The sequence below is a fragment of the Triticum dicoccoides genome, chromosome 3A (genome assembly GCF_002162155.2).
Source record: "Triticum dicoccoides isolate Atlit2015 ecotype Zavitan chromosome 3A, WEW_v2.0, whole genome shotgun sequence".
Classification (NCBI taxonomy): Eukaryota; Viridiplantae; Streptophyta; class Magnoliopsida; order Poales; family Poaceae; genus Triticum; species Triticum dicoccoides.
The window spans coordinates 258,890,721-258,910,607 of record NC_041384.1 but is presented as its reverse complement, the minus strand read 5'-3'; the positions used below and the strand labels follow the sequence as shown (position 1 = coordinate 258,910,607).

At 42.4% G+C, this 19,887-nt stretch overlaps 1 protein-coding gene and 1 long non-coding RNA gene across 7 annotated transcripts; both read right to left on the bottom strand.

Annotated features, from left to right (window-relative positions):
* Positions 1-2,630: 2,630 nt before the first annotated feature.
* Positions 2,631-18,913, bottom strand: LOC119268037. The gene is made up of 7 exons (XR_005132801.1): positions 18,593-18,913; positions 17,392-17,584; positions 17,070-17,245; positions 4,834-5,010; positions 4,539-4,617; positions 4,326-4,441; positions 2,631-2,978 (listed from the first exon to the last, which is right to left on the bottom strand). It is a non-coding gene; the product is annotated as an uncharacterized LOC119268037 (long non-coding RNA).
* LOC119268036 lies at positions 5,993-16,100 on the bottom strand. Of its 6 annotated transcripts, none has more exons than XR_005132800.1 (7): positions 15,298-16,100; positions 15,095-15,191; positions 13,893-14,002; positions 9,118-10,712; positions 8,914-8,978; positions 8,755-8,804; positions 5,993-7,367 (listed from the first exon to the last, which is right to left on the bottom strand). XR_005132800.1 is itself a non-coding variant. In XM_037549529.1 (7 exons), exons 4-7 carry the CDS (start codon positions 13,020-13,022, stop codon positions 10,201-10,203), a joined length of 1,299 nt encoding a protein of 432 aa, XP_037405426.1. In that variant the 5' UTR covers positions 13,023-13,605; positions 13,893-14,002; positions 15,095-15,191; positions 15,298-16,087; the 3' UTR covers positions 9,903-10,200. The 6 variants fall into 6 exon arrangements, 5 of the variants coding, with proteins under 5 accessions (XP_037405423.1, XP_037405426.1, XP_037405425.1 ...); XM_037549529.1 differs by lacking the exons at positions 5,993-7,367; positions 8,755-8,804; positions 8,914-8,978 and adding exons at positions 11,000-11,109; positions 12,240-12,336; positions 12,443-13,605 and having other exon boundaries at positions 9,903-10,712; positions 15,298-16,087; XM_037549528.1 differs by lacking the exons at positions 5,993-7,367; positions 8,755-8,804; positions 8,914-8,978 and adding exons at positions 11,000-11,109; positions 12,240-12,336 and having other exon boundaries at positions 9,903-10,712; positions 12,443-14,002; positions 15,298-16,087.
* Positions 18,914-19,887: the final 974 nt, after the last annotated feature.

Here is a 19,887-nt window from a genome sequence, read left to right as displayed (position 1 = left end):
ATGCTCGCTCTTTTGATATGCCAATGCTACGATGCCTACCACTTGCTTTCAAGCCTCCCAATTTGCCATGTCAAACCTCTAACCCACCATGTTCTAGCAAACCGTTGATTGGCTATGTTACCGCTTTGCTCAGCCCCTCTTATAGCGTTGCTAGTTGCAGGTGAAGATTGGAGACCGTTCCTTGTTGGAACATTATTTTACTTGTTGGGATATCATTATATTGCCATGTTATCTTAATGCATCTATATACTTGGTAAAGGGTGGAAGGCTCGGCCTCTCGCCTAGTGTTTTGTTCCACTCTTGTCGCCCTAGTTTTCGTCATATCGGTGTTATGTTCCCGGATTTTGCGTTCCTTACGCGGTTGGGTTATAATGGGAACCCCTTGATAGTTCACCTTGATTAAAGCTTTTCCAGCAATGCCCAACCTTGGTTTTACCATTTGCCACCTAGCCTCTTTTTCCCTTGGGTTTCCGGAGCCCGAGGGTCATCTTGTTTAAAGCCCCCTAGGCTAGTGCTCCTCTGAGTGTTGGTCCGAACCAGGCAGCCTGCGGGGCCACCTCAGGGAAACTCGAGGGTTGGTTTTACTCGTAGCTTGACCTATTTGAGTGTGCCCTGAGAACGAGATATGTGCAGCTCCTATCGGGATTTGTCGGCACATTCGGGCGGTGTTGCTGGACTTGTTTTAACCCGTCGAAGTGTCTTGAAGAACCGAGATACCGAGTCTGATCGGAACATCTCGGGAGGAGGTCTATTCCTTCATTGACCGTGAGAGCTTGTCATGGGCTAAGTTGGGACTCCCCTGCAGGGATTTGAACTTTTGGAAGCCGTGCCCGCGGTTATGGGCAGATGGAAATTTGTTAATGTCCGGTTATAGATAACTTGAACCTTAACTTAATTAAAATGAATCAACTGAGTGTGTTACCGTGATGGCCTCTTCTCGGCGGAGTCCGGGAAGTGGACACGGTGTTGGAGTAATGTTTGCGCAGGTTGTCCTCTAGTTTCTCGCTCGCGCTTTGCCTTCTTTTCTCGCTCTCTTTTGCGAACAGGATAGCCACCATATATGCTAGTCGCTTGCTGCAGCTCCACATATATTTTTACCTTGCCTTACCTATAAGCTTAAATAGTCTTGATCGCGAGGGTGCGAGATTGCTGAGTCCCTGTGGCTCACAGATTAGTATTACACCAGATGCAGGGCCTGACGATTCCGCTCCAGGTGACGCGCTCGAGCTCAAGTGGGAGTTCGACGAGGACTCTCAACGTTACTATGTTTCCTTTCCTGATGATCAGTAGGGGTGCCCTGTTGGGGGTGATCGGGACCGTGTCGCATGTTGGGTTATCTTTTATTTTGGCGTCGTAGTCGGGCCATGAGTGTTTGGATGATGTAATGTTATTTATGTACCTTGATTGACGTGGAGAGTGTAAGCCAACTATGTTATCTCCCCTTTATTATTTATATTACATGGGATGTTGTGAAGATTGCCTAACTTGCGACATATGCCTTCAATGCGATTATGTCTCTAAGTCGTGCCTCGACACGTGGGAGCTATAGTCGCATCGAGGGTGTTACATGTACACCGAGAGATTGATAGTGAGGACCCACCAGATCCAAGCCGTACGCAAGCAAGTGCCTCACTGAAAGAAAAAAAGCTTCCTCCTAATTGTATACTGACGTTGGGCCCATGGGTTTGTCAACCTAGTCAATAAACGAAATAAATTTCCAACAATGACTGTCATCGGGGAGCTTTTTTAAGGGGTATCGAGGATCTTTTTTTTCGTTTTTGCGGGAAAGGGGTATCGGGGATCTAGCCGGTATCATTTTTTTCTAGAGGGCGAACAAATATCAGCTAGGCTTAGGTTTTGTTTTTTAACATGTGCAGCCCACGACATACCGAGACAGTGGTTTCAACTATTTTTTGAGGTCCATCATGTACGTACCGGCCTATGGGCCTCCCAGTGTAGGTTTTACTTTTTCTTAAAGATCGGCAGCCCGATGTATTTTTTTTAATAAAACACAGATCTCTGCTTTATTTATCTATATATAAGAACTAGTTGACCTGTTGCGCCAAATGGCGCAGAGACCCGCTAAAGCCATGTTGTCGATGATGAAAGTAGTTTCATTTTGCAAGGACATAGCGCAAAGACCCACTTAATCCATGTACTAAAAAAATACCATGTTTTAGCTGGTTTATATGTGGGCAAGGACATATGATAACAAAATTTACCCTCTTTTAATAAAAAAATAGAGATTGTTGTCTACAATGAGATGTACACACACTTTTTAATTTACCTTAGCCAAATGGCGTAGAGTCCGATTTGATACCATGGTCGCGTTGAAAATATTTGCATTTTTTCAATAACTTTATGCTTAAGCAAGCACAAAGACCATGTCAAACCCATCGGTCTGTCAAATAGCGCATAGACCAGCTAAATCCATGTGCAAATTGAAAAGAAAATCCATGATTTTTTGGTTTAGTTGTGGACAAGCATATATAGTAACAAATCTAACACCCCCCTATAATAATAAAAAAGAATAGAGGCTTGCCATCTACAATAAGACTCATTTTTAACCAAGAGTTATTTGAAAATAAATGCATGGAAATTTAGCTATAATAAGGATCTTTTTAATAATGCTGAAAATTGAAAGGAACATAGCCTCAAATTATGTAATGGAGTTTTCAAAATGCGGGCATTCTCTCTATACAATTTTGCTACGTTGGGTATAACTTAGGAATCCAGGTCACACTTTGTCCTTGAAACATTCTTCGTAAACTCTCCCCTCCCACTCCTGTGGATTCATTGCACTTTGTCCGTCACAATCCTTTACAGGTCAGATGCATTGTAATTCCTTCATTTGTGAAAGGAGCTGCACAAAAATGCCTTGCACAATGTTTGTCCTCTCTTCAGTGATGGAGCCACTCTCTACATCTCTGTCTTGAAGGGATCTGGAATGCTCAGCTCCATGTTTATGACATGTTGTTCTGTTGTAGTAGAAGCGCAAACATGAAATGAGAAGTCAATTAAAGAAACAAGGACATGTTGGTCTGCTACAATGGAAGGGCAAACTTTAAATGATAAATCATAGTGGTGGTTTCATCCAGAGGGCATTGTGAGGCAAGACATGTGTACGTATTTTTGCATATGCCACAAATTCTGTAGAAGTAAGCACATTCATGCCACTGATTTCTCGTAGGGTATAGGGCTCAATCTTAAAAAAAAGGTCATAGGGCTCGAAGACTCGTCAGTCCTTGAACTGGTTACATTATAAACAAACTAAGGCAACACAAATCAATAGGTGGAAGCATAATTTTCAAGATGGTCCCAACACCAATGAGCTTTGGGATTAGAGCAAGCCCATTAGTATTATATGATCTTATTACCTCCATTTATCCTACAACAAAATAACCTATCTGTAAGAAATTGCAACCAGTATGAAACTGAACCTCAGACATGTGAATTATTATTTTTCACTTTCTCTAATACAATTTGGCTTCTCCATGGGCGCGCTCATGTGCAGGTAACATCTATAATTGTTTAATATGTTTCTACACAAACTATTGGTCTCATTGATTGAACTGTAGAACACAAATTTTCAAAATATGCATTAAAGTACTTAATATACATGAGTATTTTTTTACTTTCTTTAATAGAAATAACGAGAATTAAAGGACATTCACATCATGAAAAGTGAGGAAACAGTACTCAGGCCCTTTTCACCTTTATTTTTTCTATATCTTTCTCGTGCACTCATCTTGACACGGATGATTATCATCCTTTGGATATATTTAAAACATAAAATTGTTCTGACTTCAAGCCACAAGAATTATTCAAAACACAAGATTGTAAGAATATAATAATATAAGAGCGCATAATTAGAATGTTATGACATGCTAAAAGTTATTACGAAAACAGATAAATTATAAGGACAGGAAGGAAAAATCAGTGAGGTCTGACCTCTTTCTAGAAGTGCTGAGAAGATAGGATATAGAAGGAAAAAACTCAATAGAGACGTTCTGAAAATTTATGATTGATTTGTTCTTGCTCATAAAGACATTCTGAAGAATATAACACACTGGAGTAGACACAAGCGGTAAATCCAGGTTTGACTTTTAAGTTTTAAACAAAAAATTTCTTATTGATGATAAGTGAGAAAATGAAAACTATGAGTGAATGTTTAGTTTGGTCGGTAAGGTCCTATGAGGACATTACACATCAGACAGAGTTCCATGGAGATGGTCTCATTTCCTATACCTAACCTATATGTATGTGTGTGTGTGTGTGTGTGTGTATATATATATATATATATATATATATATATATATATATACCTCCATGGAGATGGACGAAGACGACACGACCCACATCACGACAACGTGGTTCTAGTTTCCTTGCTCCGTCCCTTTGCTTCTCTTCAGGTCTCTACCTTGGTGCTGTCATGCCACTCCTGCATTCCAATCTAACATTTAGCTAATATAAACCCACTGCTCTCTGTACAACCGAGCAGTAATAGGGGAAAGAAGAAAAACTTGAACCTCACTTACCCACTGAAGTGTGTAAAGCCCAGCTCTGAATTTTCGGTTGCACCGCTCATCATCATCCATCTCAGAGAATAGGAAAAATCTGCAATGATATGAATGGACTTAGAATTAACTGTTGCGAGAATAAAGGATTTACATCTACAACTACAGTATGAAAATAGTGGCTTCATAGTTTGTATTCTCAGCAAAAAAAAGAATTAATAATGTAGCAACAACATACATGCAACAAGCCAACAACTACTCGGCATGCATTTCCCAGAGCTGGCAACACACTAACAAATAAGACGCTCAGACATACCTGTGCGAAGCTTCAGGCTGGGGATTCCTTTCTTCACTCAAGGAAGTATGTTGCTGCCATCGCCAAAAAAAACAACGACCTGCACCTTTTTCCTCCTTAGTGAACGTCACCCAACATCATCCCATTTGTCGACCTCCTTGATCTGCACCTCTACCAGGGACACAACTCGCCTTATACCTGATGATGAGAGGAGGTTAGAAGACGATGGGTGCACAGAGGAGACAAAGACAAATCTTGGCAACATATATCAAGCAGAACCAAACAAGCAAGCTCACATTACTTCCAACTTATGTTGTGTAACTGTGTTGTGAGATTTAATTATTCAGATTCAGGCCAAACACCGGTAGAGTGGTACTGGAATGATCTGCCGGCGGATGACCTTTAACAGTAATAGAATACAGAATTTCAGCAAGTAGTTTAACAGGATACCCTTACAATTGCTAAGTAAGGTAAATAAACACTGCTCTCAAAGTTTTAAAGAGTTTCAAGTGAACAGTTCACTGATTCTTTTACTATAATACAGATATCTCTGAAGTTTACGCAAAGAAGAATGGACAAACATGATACTAACAGTACGCTAACATGATACATGGTTCAAAATGATAAAGCCGCATCTTCATATTAGTGTAAATATGACCTTCCAAGTATCAGTAGCAATTTCTATAGGTGTCGTATCACACCGTTATGTACACTAGTTTAATGCATGTGCGTTGCCACGGAACAATAAATTTTCATGTCATTCATCATTATTGTTGGTGTTCCCACCTTGCCAGTTTTATCGCCATCATCAGCAAACACAGTCAACTCATTGCTCTCCGTCAACGTTGGTTGAGGAGAAGGTCCAGAACCGTCCTCTCATTGCCCTAACAAGCCCTCTGCTAAAAGCACTCGGCCATAAAATAGTTGACGTACATACTTATCATCACGAGTAAGACAAAATGTATCTCCATGTTCTCAATCAAACCTCGTATAGCTTAAGGGATATTGGTCACAATGGCACCAAACAATAAATTTAGGCATAGAGATCATGAGTTGTAGACATGGTTATAAAAATATCTTGTACTTCAAGAGGATGTGTTCGGCAAAATAGAAGAATTTGTGTCGTATGTGGCTTATTACCACACTGACAAATATTGAATCACCAAACAAGCGTACATAGTGAACCATCGAAAGCTTGACATATTAGCCCATAGAATTCACACCACATCCAAAAGTCAAACAAGGTCCACGAGAAACAAAAAATTATCAACAATCAAAGAGCATACAGCGTCTCTGACACATGTATGTCGATGCATTTGCTCAGTGGCTACAGAATAACACATGACTATAGAAACATTTGTCAAAGTGTGATTTCCCGTTTCCCCTGCATAGCCATGTTTCTCTATGTCACATCTACTTCTCCACTCCGGCCTCCTTAAAAAATTGAATCCTTATAGAACCAAAATATATGAAACTCACAGTATATATCTTTCAACAAGCATCTGACTTATTTTTCACGGTTGTGCCATTCCTTCTCCATCTGATTTCTCAATTTTTTTCTATCTATGTAACAAAGCATCAATCATCATGAGAGAAATCAACACAGAACTGACCCACTATAAATTATCAACCAGGGGTTCCGAGCATTAAAGTGACGGTAATAGTTAGCATTTGATGAATTATAAGAGTAGAAGAGTATAATAAAAAAGTAAGAGAAGAAAACATACTATATTTAGATTCTTTCATGATGGTGAAATTTGAAGGGTTGATTGTCTATAATAATTTTCTACAATTAGGACCATCCAAAGGGTGTAGCTAACAAGTCAAAATTATCCCAGTTAGTAATGCAATGGATGTCTTTGCCTTGCTGCTTCTAGATAGTCTTATTCGAAGACAAGTTTGTCTCTAAAATCGACCAACATAGCTTGATTGACAAGCAAGCAGCAAGCAAGCCTGGTCAATCAAAATCAAACAAAAGCTTGGTAATTCAAAATTTGACCCTACCCACAACAAAGAAAATAAATGATTCATCGTCTCTTGTTATGATCTAATTTTCCTAGAAAATGATGTTGTAATAGGTAGTTCCTCAAATATTCTCATTGCTAAAAGCACAAAGATACTACTTCTTACTTGAGAAACATAACTTCAAATCTGAAAGTGCTACGACAACAGAGCAAAATCCGAGGAATGAGATTCACCTTCAAAGCAATACAATACAAAAGAACTCCTCAAGATCCTGCGAAGTATTAACTGAGGCATATAACTGAAATAACTTGAGCAGAAAAACCCACATGAAGTTAGTGCTAAGCCATACATTCAACCTTTGTGTTTGACACAGAAAAAACTCAAAATAAATAGGTACCTTAACAAACCAATAGCACCAAATTAGAGAGAGGGGGGGGGGGATAGCAGAACATACCTAAAATTCCACCTATTTTATATAATAAAGATATAGCTGAAATTACATGGTTGTCTAGTATCCCACCCTTCAGAACTTCTTTCCGGAAGGTATTTGGGTCCAACACAGTGGGGTATATAATTGTTGCTTTGCACATCTGTACCATCAATGATCAATCAACCAATGGCTACATTTCATTATTGATCAACACTGACTAATTTAACCTGAGATTGAACTGACCCATGGTATAAACCAGTAAACAAAATATTTTGTGTCTAGAAACACCAACTCTCCGTAACAGACAATAAGTGGCAAAAAATACCCCGGCTAAATATTTCTGGCTGGAGTTCACACAAAAAGAACAGGGAACACTGAATCGTCAGATGAATCAATTATGTCGCAGTATGTGTTTTCATCTGTACATATCACAAATTTTGCAGCCTTAATAAAGTAATAGTGAAGAACAAAAGACCATATACACTCAAGTTTTTGTAGAGTGGGTGAGGCAATTGTAGTACCAAAGAGCACCCAATAGCACTGATATATTCTGTATCGAGCCGAAAGAAGATGCCTCTTTTTATTAGATGTCTATCCAGTAACTCACGCCCTACAAAAGATTATCTAGATCTGCTGCTTGCGCAAACTATAACATTTTACCCGCAAATGAGGCTAGGGGTGAAACTGTACAACAACAACAACAACAAAGCCTTTAGTCCCAAACAAGTTGGGGTAGGCTAGAGGTGAAACCCATAAGATCTCGCAACCAACTCATGGCTCTGGCACATGGATAGCAAGCTTCCACGCACCCCTGTCCATAGCTAGCTCTTTGTCGATACTCCAATCCTTCAGGTCTCTCTTAACGGACTCCTCCCATGTCAAAATCGGTCGACCCCGCCCTCTCTTGACATTCTCCGCACGCTTTAGCCGTCCGCTATTCACTGGAGCTTCTGGAGGCCTGCGCTGAATATGCCCAAACCATCTCAAACGATGTTGGACAAGCTTCTCCTCAATTGGTGCTACCCCAACTCTATCTCGTATATCATCATTCCGGACTCGATCCTTCCTCGTGTGGCCACACATCCATCTCAACATACGCATCTCCGCCACACCTAACTGTTGAACATGTCGCCTTTTAGTCGGCCAACACTCCGCGCCATACAACATTGCGGGTCGAACCGCCGTCCTGTAGAACTTGCCTTTTAGCTTTTGTGGCACTCTCTTGTCACAGAGAATGTCAGAAGCTTGGCGCCACTTCATCCATCTAGGGGTGAAACTGTAATTTAGAAAATTGAAAAAAGCAAAGTATATGATCTGCTACCATACACATGGATTAAGCTAGATCCTCTTAATCCTTATTCACGTTGCACTGGTTAAGCTAGGCGATGAATTCTCTGCTTAACAGTTCTTCAACTTCTTCTACATGTTAATTTCCTTTCTTTTTAGCCACTTCACATTTAGTGGACAATTGACCAAGCGGATGAATTATCAAAGACATATGCAGCAGTATAGCTAATGTCTTCCGGAATGGCGAGCATGTTACATACCTCACATTCATCACCTGGTAAGGAGCAACGCTGACCGCCATCTAGGTCACCTTAAACAGACAAGACACATGTGCATAAGTAACATATATCTGTTTCAGGTATTATCAAATATTGTACTTAATTTTAAGCAGGACGTATGGATCTTCGTTGTCACTCTACCTGGAAAGGGTAAGAACAAACGCACTGCAAGCGCAAGAAAAGCAGTCCACATCCCATATTCACTCCTAAAATTAGGAATAGACACCATAGGATAAGTACGCCAAAAGTAAGTGTTCTTGTCTCAAAAAGAATAAACATCCAATAGCTATAGCAAGAAAAGAGGAAAAGGTAATGATTCTTTTGGGCCAAATGGCAGAACCTTACTTGATCCATGAGATTACAGTGCTAGGTGCTTGCAGAACAAACAATGGCACGATGAAAGATTTGTGTATGCCTGTGCCTTTAGCAAGCAAGAGCACTCTGCAGGAGGGAAAAGAGTAATAAATAAATGCTCAAAAAATAGTCCAATCATTTGATGACAAAACCAAATACCCCCGCCGTTCCTAAATATAAGTCATTTAAGAGATTCCAATAAGTGACTACATATGGAACAAAATGAGTAAATCTACACTTTAAAATATGTCTATATACATCCGTATGTTGTAGTCCATTTGAAATCTCTCAAAAGACTTATATTTAGGAACGGAGGGAGTATGTCGCAGAATGAAATAAACTACATGGAAAATAGCAAGAGCCGGGTTTTTGAAGAATTATCACTTTCAGTTACACAAGATTGCCCGTCCTCAAGATAGCAATTACAATTTGGAGTCATGGCCTGAACAGCCCCAGTAACTCATCCAAGATCTGAAGCAAGATTACCACCTTGGTGTTGACAAGTTAGTGTCGTAACATGAATGCGCTAATAACTTATGATGGATCAGAAGCATAAAGTAGATACACTACAGTTCCGCGGCAAGCTAAGCAAGTCACCAAGTGGACGGAACTTGAGCATCATGATACGAAAAGAGTACCATTCTGTAAGTTATGTTTAACAGACTGATGATGTTAACATGACTTGAATTTATACCTTGACTAAATTTCTGCATTCGAATTATACGACATTCAAATTTTTAATACAAAAACCATGCATTGCAGTTTCCTGTGATAAATAGTGACGCCACTGAACACAAGGTGTCATGTTAATGTGTAAACAGACTGAATATCTGGCAGTATTCGTTATCGCAGCATATGGTACTACAAGTACACTGTCTATCTAGTTCTTGTGAAGTGTGTTAATGTTGCTCCTACTCCCTCCGTCCGGAAAAAGTTGTCCACAGCTTAGTGTACTGTGAATTTTGCAAAAACGCCCTCGTAGCTTAAAATCTATTACAAACAGGTCGCCGTTTCCTTCCTTCTTCCTCTGTCTGTCGCCCGCGCGCGTCGCCAGGGCAAGTCGCCGTCGGGGACCTACGCCGGCGCCGCCCAGGGCTTGCTCCTCCGCCTCCCAGGACCTGCGCCGCCCAATTGCTTGCTCCGCCGCCGCCCAGGACGTGCTCCTCCGACGCCCAGGTCCTGCGCCGCCCAATTGCTTGCTCCGCCGCCGCCAAGTACGTGGTCCTCCGCCGCCCAGGACCTGGGCCACCCAATTGCTTGCTCCGCCGCTGCGCGGGACGTGCTCCGCCGCCACCCAGGACCTGGACCGCCGCCAGGCCTGCGCGGCCGATATCCCCTCCCTCCACCAGGATCTGCGCCGCCGCCGGCCAGGACCTGCGCGCGCCTGGGTGTCGAGCGCCTCGACCGCGAGTTCCGGCCGCGCCTGGACCTCAAGCTCGAGCTCTTTCCCCTGCTCCTCTGCAAGTTGCTACTGGTCCCCTGCTCGTGTTGCCACCCGGAGGTCCCCTGCTCGTGCTGCTGTCGGTGAGAAGAAAGAAGTACAAGGCTCCTTGCTTTTTCATCTCCAGTGCCGGACCTTGCTTGCTCTGTAATTTGAAACACAATTGATCATGTCCTCTGAATAAATGTTACAAATAAAGAAGTTCAGTTAACTTTTGCTATCTGAATTCTAATCAGATCAAATTGCTGTCAATTGCTCTGTAATACTCAACCAGGTTTATGAAAATGAAGATCAACCAGGTTTATCTTCAGTAAATAATGGTTTATTTCAGTAAATAGTGCGAGCACAAACCATGTTTATGCAAATGAAGGTCAACCAGGTTTATCTTCAGTAAATAATGGTCTATTTTCAGGAAATAGTGCGAGCACCAACCAGGTTTATGCAAATGAAGATCAAATTGATAACCAGGAGTAGCTGTCAATTGATTCGGTAATTTGCAGTAGATCAAACTGCAGTAGATTATATGCTTCATTGTTGCACAGCTGTAGTTTGAATGAAATAGATTATTTGCAAAGTTAAAAAAATAACAGATCAGGAATATGTCTTGTAACTAGTCAAAGATTCTTCTAACAACAAATAAACATATCTAAATTTGCTAAAACAATCAATCAATTTTCAGTGCACAATCAATCAATTTATTTTGGAAACAAGTAATATGATTCCACCAGATTCCTCAAGACTAACTTTTATTGAATTTTCCTTTACTTGCTCTGAATCTAAATAACACTAAAGTTTTCTTTATCAATCATAACAATAAAGTTTATCTTGCTCAAATCTAGTCTGAATTTACAAAACACTAACACTATATAACTTGCAATTTTCAATACACCATTGTGAGCAAACGTACAAATATACTCGCAAGTTCAAGATAGCTCCCAAGCTCAAGCTCAAGATAGGCTAAAGAAGCTCCAGCAGAGTACACTGCATTCTGGGTATTCCTTGGAATTATTTGAATTAGCTAGATTTATTTGAATCCATCTAGTCATCTTGCCACCATACAAAAAGACCCATACTTTCACCACAAAAGACCCCAAAGTAGACAATGATACTGTAGTTAACATAACTAGGCATAGCAAGGCAGGGAGCAATGCTCTTCAACTCACAACACGAACTGAATTTTACTCAAACTGAATACTGTACTGAGCACTGAATGAGCAATAAAGGCACACAATTTAGAGAGCAAAAAATTGAACATTTCAGGATAAAAAACTGAAGATTTCTGAACACTTCTGAATGAGCATTTGTTATGATAAGATTTACTATTTCTCTTTAGCAAAGACTTAATATACAGATTCAGTTTTTAGGAAAGACAAGATTTACTATTTCAGTGAACATTCAAAGTCTGAACATTTTTAAATCTATTGAAGAATTAAGGAGGAGTATAAATTATTCAGGTGTGGTTCTGTTCCTTTTTTCAGTTTCAGCAGAACATTTATGTTTCTGTTCCTTTTTTCAGTTTCAGCAGAACATTTATGTTTCTGTTCCTTTTTTCAGTTTCAGCAGTACATTGTTTCTGCAAAATGTTTCAGTAGAGCCTGACTGAATGAAAGAAGTAGAACATCTATCTCAACTATACAAAATTCAAGAAGACCAAAAATCAGTAGAACTTGACTGAATGAAAAGTTTCTCATAGCTGCTTTTGCTTGTACAGAGAGAGGGTACTCCGGGAAGAACATGGGCCGGTCGGGGATCCCCGTGCGCTACAGCATCTGCTCGCCCCCAACATAACAAGACCAGAATCAACAGAAGCAAACCACGGAGTTGCTGGCCAAAATAATTTCAAACAAAATGAAAGCTGACAAGGGAGGAGAGGACCTGCGTCATGTTGTTCTGCTTCTTGATGAGGGGGGTGAGGAGGGGCCTGAAGAGCGGGGACTCGAGGAGCATACCCAGTACGCCTTGGCGGCGAACGGAATCCCCTTCCTCCTCCTTTGCGGACTGGCGCACGGCCGAGCCGGCGACCGGCGCGTAGGCCCACGCACACCCGAGGTGGCGCAAGCGCAGCGCGAGACACTGCTGCTTTCCCCGTGCCTCCTCCGGCGTCGGGGGCAACGAGGAGGAGGTGTCGCCGCAGCGCGCAAGCAGGAGACGCAGCGGGAGGAAGAAGAAACAACTTTGGGGGTGAAAGAGGGGAGATTTGGGAGGCAGGCAAGGGGGCCAGGGGAGCTGCCCGAGGCAGGAGGGAGCGGTGGCGTAGGCGTCCCCGGCGGCGGAGGAGGACGTGCGGGAGAGCAGGGGAGCAGCACGGCAAAGCTGAGCAGGGGAGCTCCGGCGTCGATGCGCCCGTGTCGGAGCGGTGGGGTGTGTCGATTGGAGAAGACGAGGAGTGCGATAACATGCTCTCGGTCCGGTCACGGGCGGGTCCATCGACGCAGGCGAGGGCAAGGGATTCCATGGTCGTGGTAAGGCCTCAAGGGACTCCCAATCAACAGCTTGGTAGAGGATGGACCACGACCATGGGAGGGCGGGTGCTTGGAGGAGGAGGACCGAGGGGAGCCCATCGACGCAGGCGCCGCAGCGGGGATCGTGAGCGGCGTGGATGGCGTGGCGATTTTTTCAGCAGATAGATGGGATGGGGAGGAGCGAGGAGGTTGCTAGCAGATAGGGGCGTGAGACGTGTGTGCCTGGTCGTTGCTTTTCGCATGCCATGTTGTGCGGGTTACCAGATCGTGGGGTAGAGGTTCATTGAACCGGTTCGTTTGTTCTCTGGGTTTTTTCCGCGTGTATCGCACGAGATGGAGCAGTAGCTAGCGAACAAGGCGTGCAGGTGGATTGTTTTTCTAGCGATTTCCTCGGTGCGGGATCGAGGTCGAACCATCCAGAGGAGGTCAAACCATCACGACGTTCGATCCTCCTTTAATAGTGGTCCCCTGCTCGTGTGCTGTCGCCGGAGGTTCCCTGCTCGTGCTGCTGTCGGTGAGAAGAAAGAAGTACAAGGCTCCTTGCTTTTTCATCTCCAGTGCCGGACCTTGCTTGCTCTGTAATTTGAAACACAATTGATCATGTCCTCTGAATAAATGTTACAAATAAAGAAGTTCAGTTAACTTTTGCTATCTGAATTCTAATCAGATCAAATTGCTGTCAATTGCTCTGTAATACTCAACCAGGTTTATGAAAATGAAGATCAACCAGGTTTATCTTCAGTAAATAATGGTTTATTTCAGTAAATAGTGCGAGCACAAACCATGTTTATGCAAATGAAGGTCAACCAGGTTTATCTTCAGTAAATAATGGTCTATTTTCAGGAAATAGTGCGAGCACCAACCAGGTTTATGCAAATGAAGATCAAATTGATAACCAGGAGTAGCTGTCAATTGATTCGGTAATTTGCAGTAGATCAAACTGCAGTAGATTATATGCTTCATTGTTGCACAGCTGTAGTTTGAATGAAATAGATTATTTGCAAAGTTAAAAAAATAACAGATCAGGAATATGTCTTGTAACTAGTCAAAGATTCTTCTAACAACAAATAAACATATCTAAATTTGCTAAAATAATCAATCAATTTTCAGTGCACAATCAATCAATTTATTTTGGAAACAAGTAATATGATTCCACCAGATTCCTCAAGACTAACTTTTATTAAATTTTCCTTTACTTGCTCTGAATCTAAATAACACTAAAGTTTTCTTTATCAATCATAACAGTAAAGTTTATCTTGCTCAAATCTAGTCTGAATTTACAAAACACTAACACTATATAACTTGCAATTTTCAATACACCATTGTGAGCAAACGTACAAATATACTCGCAAGTTCAAGATAGCTCCCAAGCTCAAGCTCAAGATAGGCTAAAGAAGCTCCAGCAGAGTACACTGCATTCTGGGTATTCCTTGGAATTATTTGAATTAGCTAGATTTATTTGAATCCATCTAGTCATCTTGCCACCATACAAAAAGACCCATACTTTCACCACAAAAGACCCCAAAGTAGACAATGATACTGTAGTTAACATAACTAGGCATAGCAAGGCAGGGAGCAATGCTCTTCAACTCACCACACGAACTGAATTTTACTCAAACTGAATACTGTACTGAGCACTGAATGAGCAATAAAGGCACACAATTTAGAGAGCAAAAAATTGAACATTTCAGGATAAAAAACTGAAGATTTCTGAACACTTCTGAATGAGCATTTGTTATGATAAGATTTACTATTTCTCTTTAGCAAAGACTTAATATACAGATTCAGTTTTTAGGAAAGACAAGATTTACTATTTCAGTGAACATTCAAAGTCTGAACATTTTTAAATCTATTGAAGAATTAAGGAGGAGTATAAATTATTCAGGTGTGGTTCTGTTCCTTTTTTCAGTTTCAGCAGAACATTTATGTTTCTGTTCCTTTTTTCAGTTTCAGCAGTACATTGTTTCTGCAAAATGTTTCAGTAGAGCCTGACTGAATGAAAGAAGTAGAACATCTATCTCAACTATACAAAATTCAAGAAGACCAAAAATCAGTAGAACTTGACTGAATGAAAAGTTTCTCATAGCTGCTTTTGCTTGTACAGAGAGAGGGTACTCCGGGAAGAACATGGGCCGGTCGGGGATCCCCGTGCGCTACAGCATCTGCTCGCCCCCAACATAACAAGACCAGAATCAACAGAAGCAAACCACGGAGTTGCTGGCCAAAATAATTTCAAACAAAATGAAAGCTGACAAGGGAGGAGAGGACCTGCGTCATGTTGTTCTGCTTCTTGATGAGGGGGGTGAGGAGGGGCCTGAAGAGCGGGGACTCGAGGAGCATACCCAGTACGCCTTGGCGGCGAACGGAATCCCCTTCCTCCTCCTTTGCGGACTGGCGCACGGCCGAGCCGGCGACCGGCGCGTAGGCCCACGCACACCCGAGGTGGCGCAAGCGCAGCGCGAGACACTGCTGCTTTCCCCGTGCCTCCTCCGGCGTCGGGGGCAACGAGGAGGAGGTGTCGCCGCAGCGCGCAAGCAGGAGACGCAGCGGGAGGAAGAAGAAACAACTTTGGGGGTGAAAGAGGGGAGATTTGGGAGGCAGGCAAGGGGGCCAGGGGAGCTGCGCGAGGCAGGAGGGAGCGGTGGCGTAGGCGTCCCCGGCGGCGGAGGAGGACGTGCGGGAGAGCAGGGGAGCAGCACGGCGAAGCTGAGCAGGGGAGCTCCGGCGTCGATGCGCCCGTGTCGGAGCGGTGGGGTGTGTCGATTGGAGAAGACGAGGAGTGCGATAACATGCTCTCGGTCCGGTCACGGGCGGGTCCATCGACGCAGGCGAGGGCAAGGGATTCCATGGTCGTGGTAAGGCCTCAAGGGACTCCCAATCAACAGCTTGGTAGAGGATGGACCACGACCATGGGAGGGCGGGTGCTTGGTGGAGGAGGACCGAGGGGAGCCCATCGACGCAGGCGCCGCAGCGGGGATGGCGTGGCGATTTTTTCAGCAGATAGATGGGATGGGGAGGAGCGAGGAGGTTGCTAGCAGATAGGGGCGTGAGACGTGTGTGCCTGGTCGTTGCTTTTCGCATGCCATGTTGTGCGGGTTACCGGATCATGGGGTAGAGGTTCATTGAACCGGTTCGTTTGTTCTCTGGGTTTTTTCCGCGTGTATCGCACGAGATGGAGGAGTAGCTAGCGAACAAGGCGTGCGGGTGGATTGTTTTCCTAGCGATTTCCTCGGTGCGGGATCGAGGTCGAACCATGGAGAGGAGGTCGAACCATCACGACGTTCGATCCTCCTTTAATAGTAGAGATAAATGACCAAGGGGGGAATATTTATGGAGCTGAGCTTCAAACTCGTGGGTTTATCCAATGCATTGTACGCAAGTTCGTAAATAATGAAATGACCTTCTGGACCAACAATCTTCTCCTTCAGCAACACATGAGATCTAACCAGGTACTAAAGAATCAATCCAGAAGCTAATTGTCACTGAGCACTTGACTGGCTTTAGCAAGCTTGCTGTTTAATCCAAATATCATCCCAGCCCCCTTATTGGTTTAGATTTACATTTTCCCTCAAAATTATTTTCCTTTTATTTTTCAAGATTAAGTAGTTGTGAACCAAGATGTGCGTTCCACATTTAAAAAATAAGAACATGGCAAATAACTTTGTAGCACAAGGAAATTGGATCAACTATCCTCTCATCTTTGCATGCATGATACATCCTATTTTCCATTGGAACTGAAGATTCCTAAAGCACTGAAAGAACATGAACCCAAAGAATCCATGAGGAAGAGTACATTACCAGCAACAAACATATGTAAACTAAGTGAAAAACAAATGCCGCAGAATGAAAAGGGGGAGATGAACCTCTGCACACAAATACTTAATCAACAGAAAAGGGCAACCATTCATAAATTCATCCTAGCTAAAAAAGCATAATTCAAACTAATCAAGATGCCCTTGAGCGATACAACAATGAATTAAACAAAAGAGAAAACACCAAGATAGCATAAAACCACGTTTGGAGGTGAAGCACAATTATACCTGATGGACCTGAAGGCACACGCAACAAAAAAATAGAGTAGAGGACCGTCGAAATAACGCACTCCATCCATAACCCTGAAGAGCCATGTAGGAGCAGTAAGCATATCAGGGACAAAACCGAGCGATGAACCCAAAGGAACTGTGTATTCTCCCAAAAATTGCAAGCGGACTTGTATCTGATAAAATGAGTCCCAGAAAGCAATTGAGAACAGCATGTTAGTTGTCACAGTCAGCAGTAAGGGTAATAAGGATATAACAGAGAATAGTAAGAAAACTAATCATATCTTTCATAAATCATTAGAATATGGTGGCATGAAATGACCTGCTACTTTGTTGGTTTCCTGAAGTTGGGTACCAAATAGGTAATTTACAGTGCTCTTAAGCTTCTTGCTATAACTGTCATTACAAATGCAAAATATAAGAATCTTGCAATAAGATCAGCAGCTCCACCACTATCACCAGCAGATATACTATCAACCTCAACCATGATGACTTTAGGCTTAGACTTCTTTATCCTGTGAAATTGATCCACACTTTATACAATGAAAACAAATCAAAGTGCAAAGTTCGTGACATTGTAGTGCTGACTGGTTGTCATTGTAATTCAAGGCAGACTGCTAATAATCATTTGAATTTATGCCGCAAAGATAAATAAAGACTGAGAAGGAAGAGCAAAGTAGAAAACAAAACCAATTAGTAAAAAGCAAGAAATTCTAATCCTCGTCCCAGTTAACAATATAAACACTTCTACCATAAATTTTCAATGCATTGCAGACTGAGATGCCAATCCCAAATTCACATTAAACTTTCTCTAGAGCCATATTTCCCCCAATATTTTTTGGCAACCTGTCATTAATCCAGGTCAAAGTGAAATTACCTAAAGGGCGATGTCATATTCCACAGATGGTGTAATCAACTCCCTGGCAATCTTTGATACATTTTGGAACCCGTAGAAATAGTATCTTGCTTTAAAAAATCAACAAAACATGCAAAAAAAAAGGACCAAAATTTGTATACTGTGCAAGAACATGGATGTACAAATAAAGGACAACATCTCACATTTGTTAAGCAATTCCTTTACATGGTTTATAAAATGACGGGGTCTTAATAAAATATAATCAGATAGAGCAGCTCAGATGCATCAATAACTTCCCTGCATTTATGAATCAAATTCCCAGGACCCTTGGTATATTGCTATCTCTGGCCGATATAAATTTACGCTCGCAACATTATTTTGTGAAGTAAAAAAATGATTTGATGCATCCTGGCTGCATAACATGATATATGAAAACAATTTTATTCAAAGCATATGAACCAAGTTCAACCACTAACCAACAGTTGCCGCCATTTTCTGAACTTAATCAAGAAAGTGGCTGCATAGAGCTAAAATTCCAAAATAATCACATAAACAAAGAAAACTATGAGGCTGCAGAAGATGGATGGCATATCTCATCGACGAATCTGGGGTCGAGGGGAGGAGGCCGCATGGAGAGAGGTAGAGAGAGAGATTTGGTGAATCTCACCTCGTTGTTGGTGGCGGATGTGGTCATCGTCGCTCGACGTGCCCTTGGCCTTGACCGCCGCGCCCGCTGCCTCCAAGCCTGCTACACCATGCGTGGCGCTCACCTGCGCTAGCCATCATCATGGATCAGTCAAGGCACCGCCAGGATGCTCGATTTCACATGGGGTTGAAGGAGAGGGTGCGCCCGAGGCTGCGGCGGCAGCGAGGACGCATGGAGGAGATGGAGGTCCTGGGGCTGCGGGGGAGGGGCACGACGGCTGCGGTGAGGAGCGAGGGAGGAGGGAGGAGGGGTCAGGGGTGTGGCGGCTGGGGGCTATGGTTTCTGCCAGTGTGAGCTTTGGCGGAGCGAGGCATGGATTGGCGAATCCCTTCTCACGTGCCCGACAACTTACCCAGCCAATACCCGTGAGCGATGAGCCCACCGGTCATTGGTGAAGAAAAAGAACCACGAGGTGAATCTAGATTTACTCCCTGGTGAAGATCGGACGGAGGAGAGAAAGCGTTGACCAAGATCCAACGACCATGAATGCATTTCACGAGGGATCGCTGGGGAGCCGAGTTGGCTAGCAACCTTATAGGTTTAAATAATAATGTTGTGTCCAATTTATATTTTCCCTTCTAACCACATTATATATATTTATATTATACTAATATCGTATATTTAATAGAGACTTATATATACAATTATAAAAACATCCCACATCTTATTAGCTTATAAAGTAAATGTTTAACAGAAATTGGAAAGAAAAATCCTGGTTGTTTTTGACTCACAGGCAAGAAAAATCCTGATGATTGCGTACAAAAGCTTGTGAAGATTCTAAGGACCAATGTAATAATAACGCGCTCATTTTTCTTTTAGCAATAACTTGCTAATTTGTTAGTTTTATATATCAAAATGTGTCGCTCCGGTTTATGTTTTGATATTAATTGCTTCTTCTAACCTAACATTATATACAGAACAAGTCCAGCTAATTCATGTATTTCAAGAAAATGCAAATGGACTGGGATTTCTTAGTAAATATTAAATAGGACGCATTGACGCGAAATTATTTGTTAACCCAACCCAGCAAATGGATTGTAGATTCTAGAAAATATGGGTTAAATATATGCCACATTTTTGCAGTCTGACATGTGGGCCAATAGGTCGAAGCCTACGCAAGTCGTTCTCTACTTAGTCAACAAATGATTCTGACATCCACGGCCATTGGATTTATATCGGCATGCACCTTCAATCTCTCGTCTTCTTCCTCCAGCGTAGCCTGGACCGCCTGCTCCGGCCTCCGGCGGCTAGCGGCT

What these genes read in the sequence shown, in the direction of transcription:
- LOC119268036 (XM_037549526.1), bottom strand. Translation starts at nt 13,022, where the DNA reads ATGGAATCCCTTGCCCTCGCCTGCGTCGATGGACCCGCCCGTGACCGG. An exon ending in AGCAGAACAACATGACGCAG is followed by an intron (nt 12,337 to 12,442) that starts GTCCTCTCCTCC and finishes GGGGGCGAGCAG; the next exon opens with ATGCTGTAGCGCACGGGGAT. An exon ending in TCTTCATTTGCATAAACCTG is followed by an intron (nt 10,713 to 10,999) that starts GTTGGTGCTCGC and finishes TTCAAATTACAG; the next exon opens with AGCAAGCAAGGTCCGGCACT.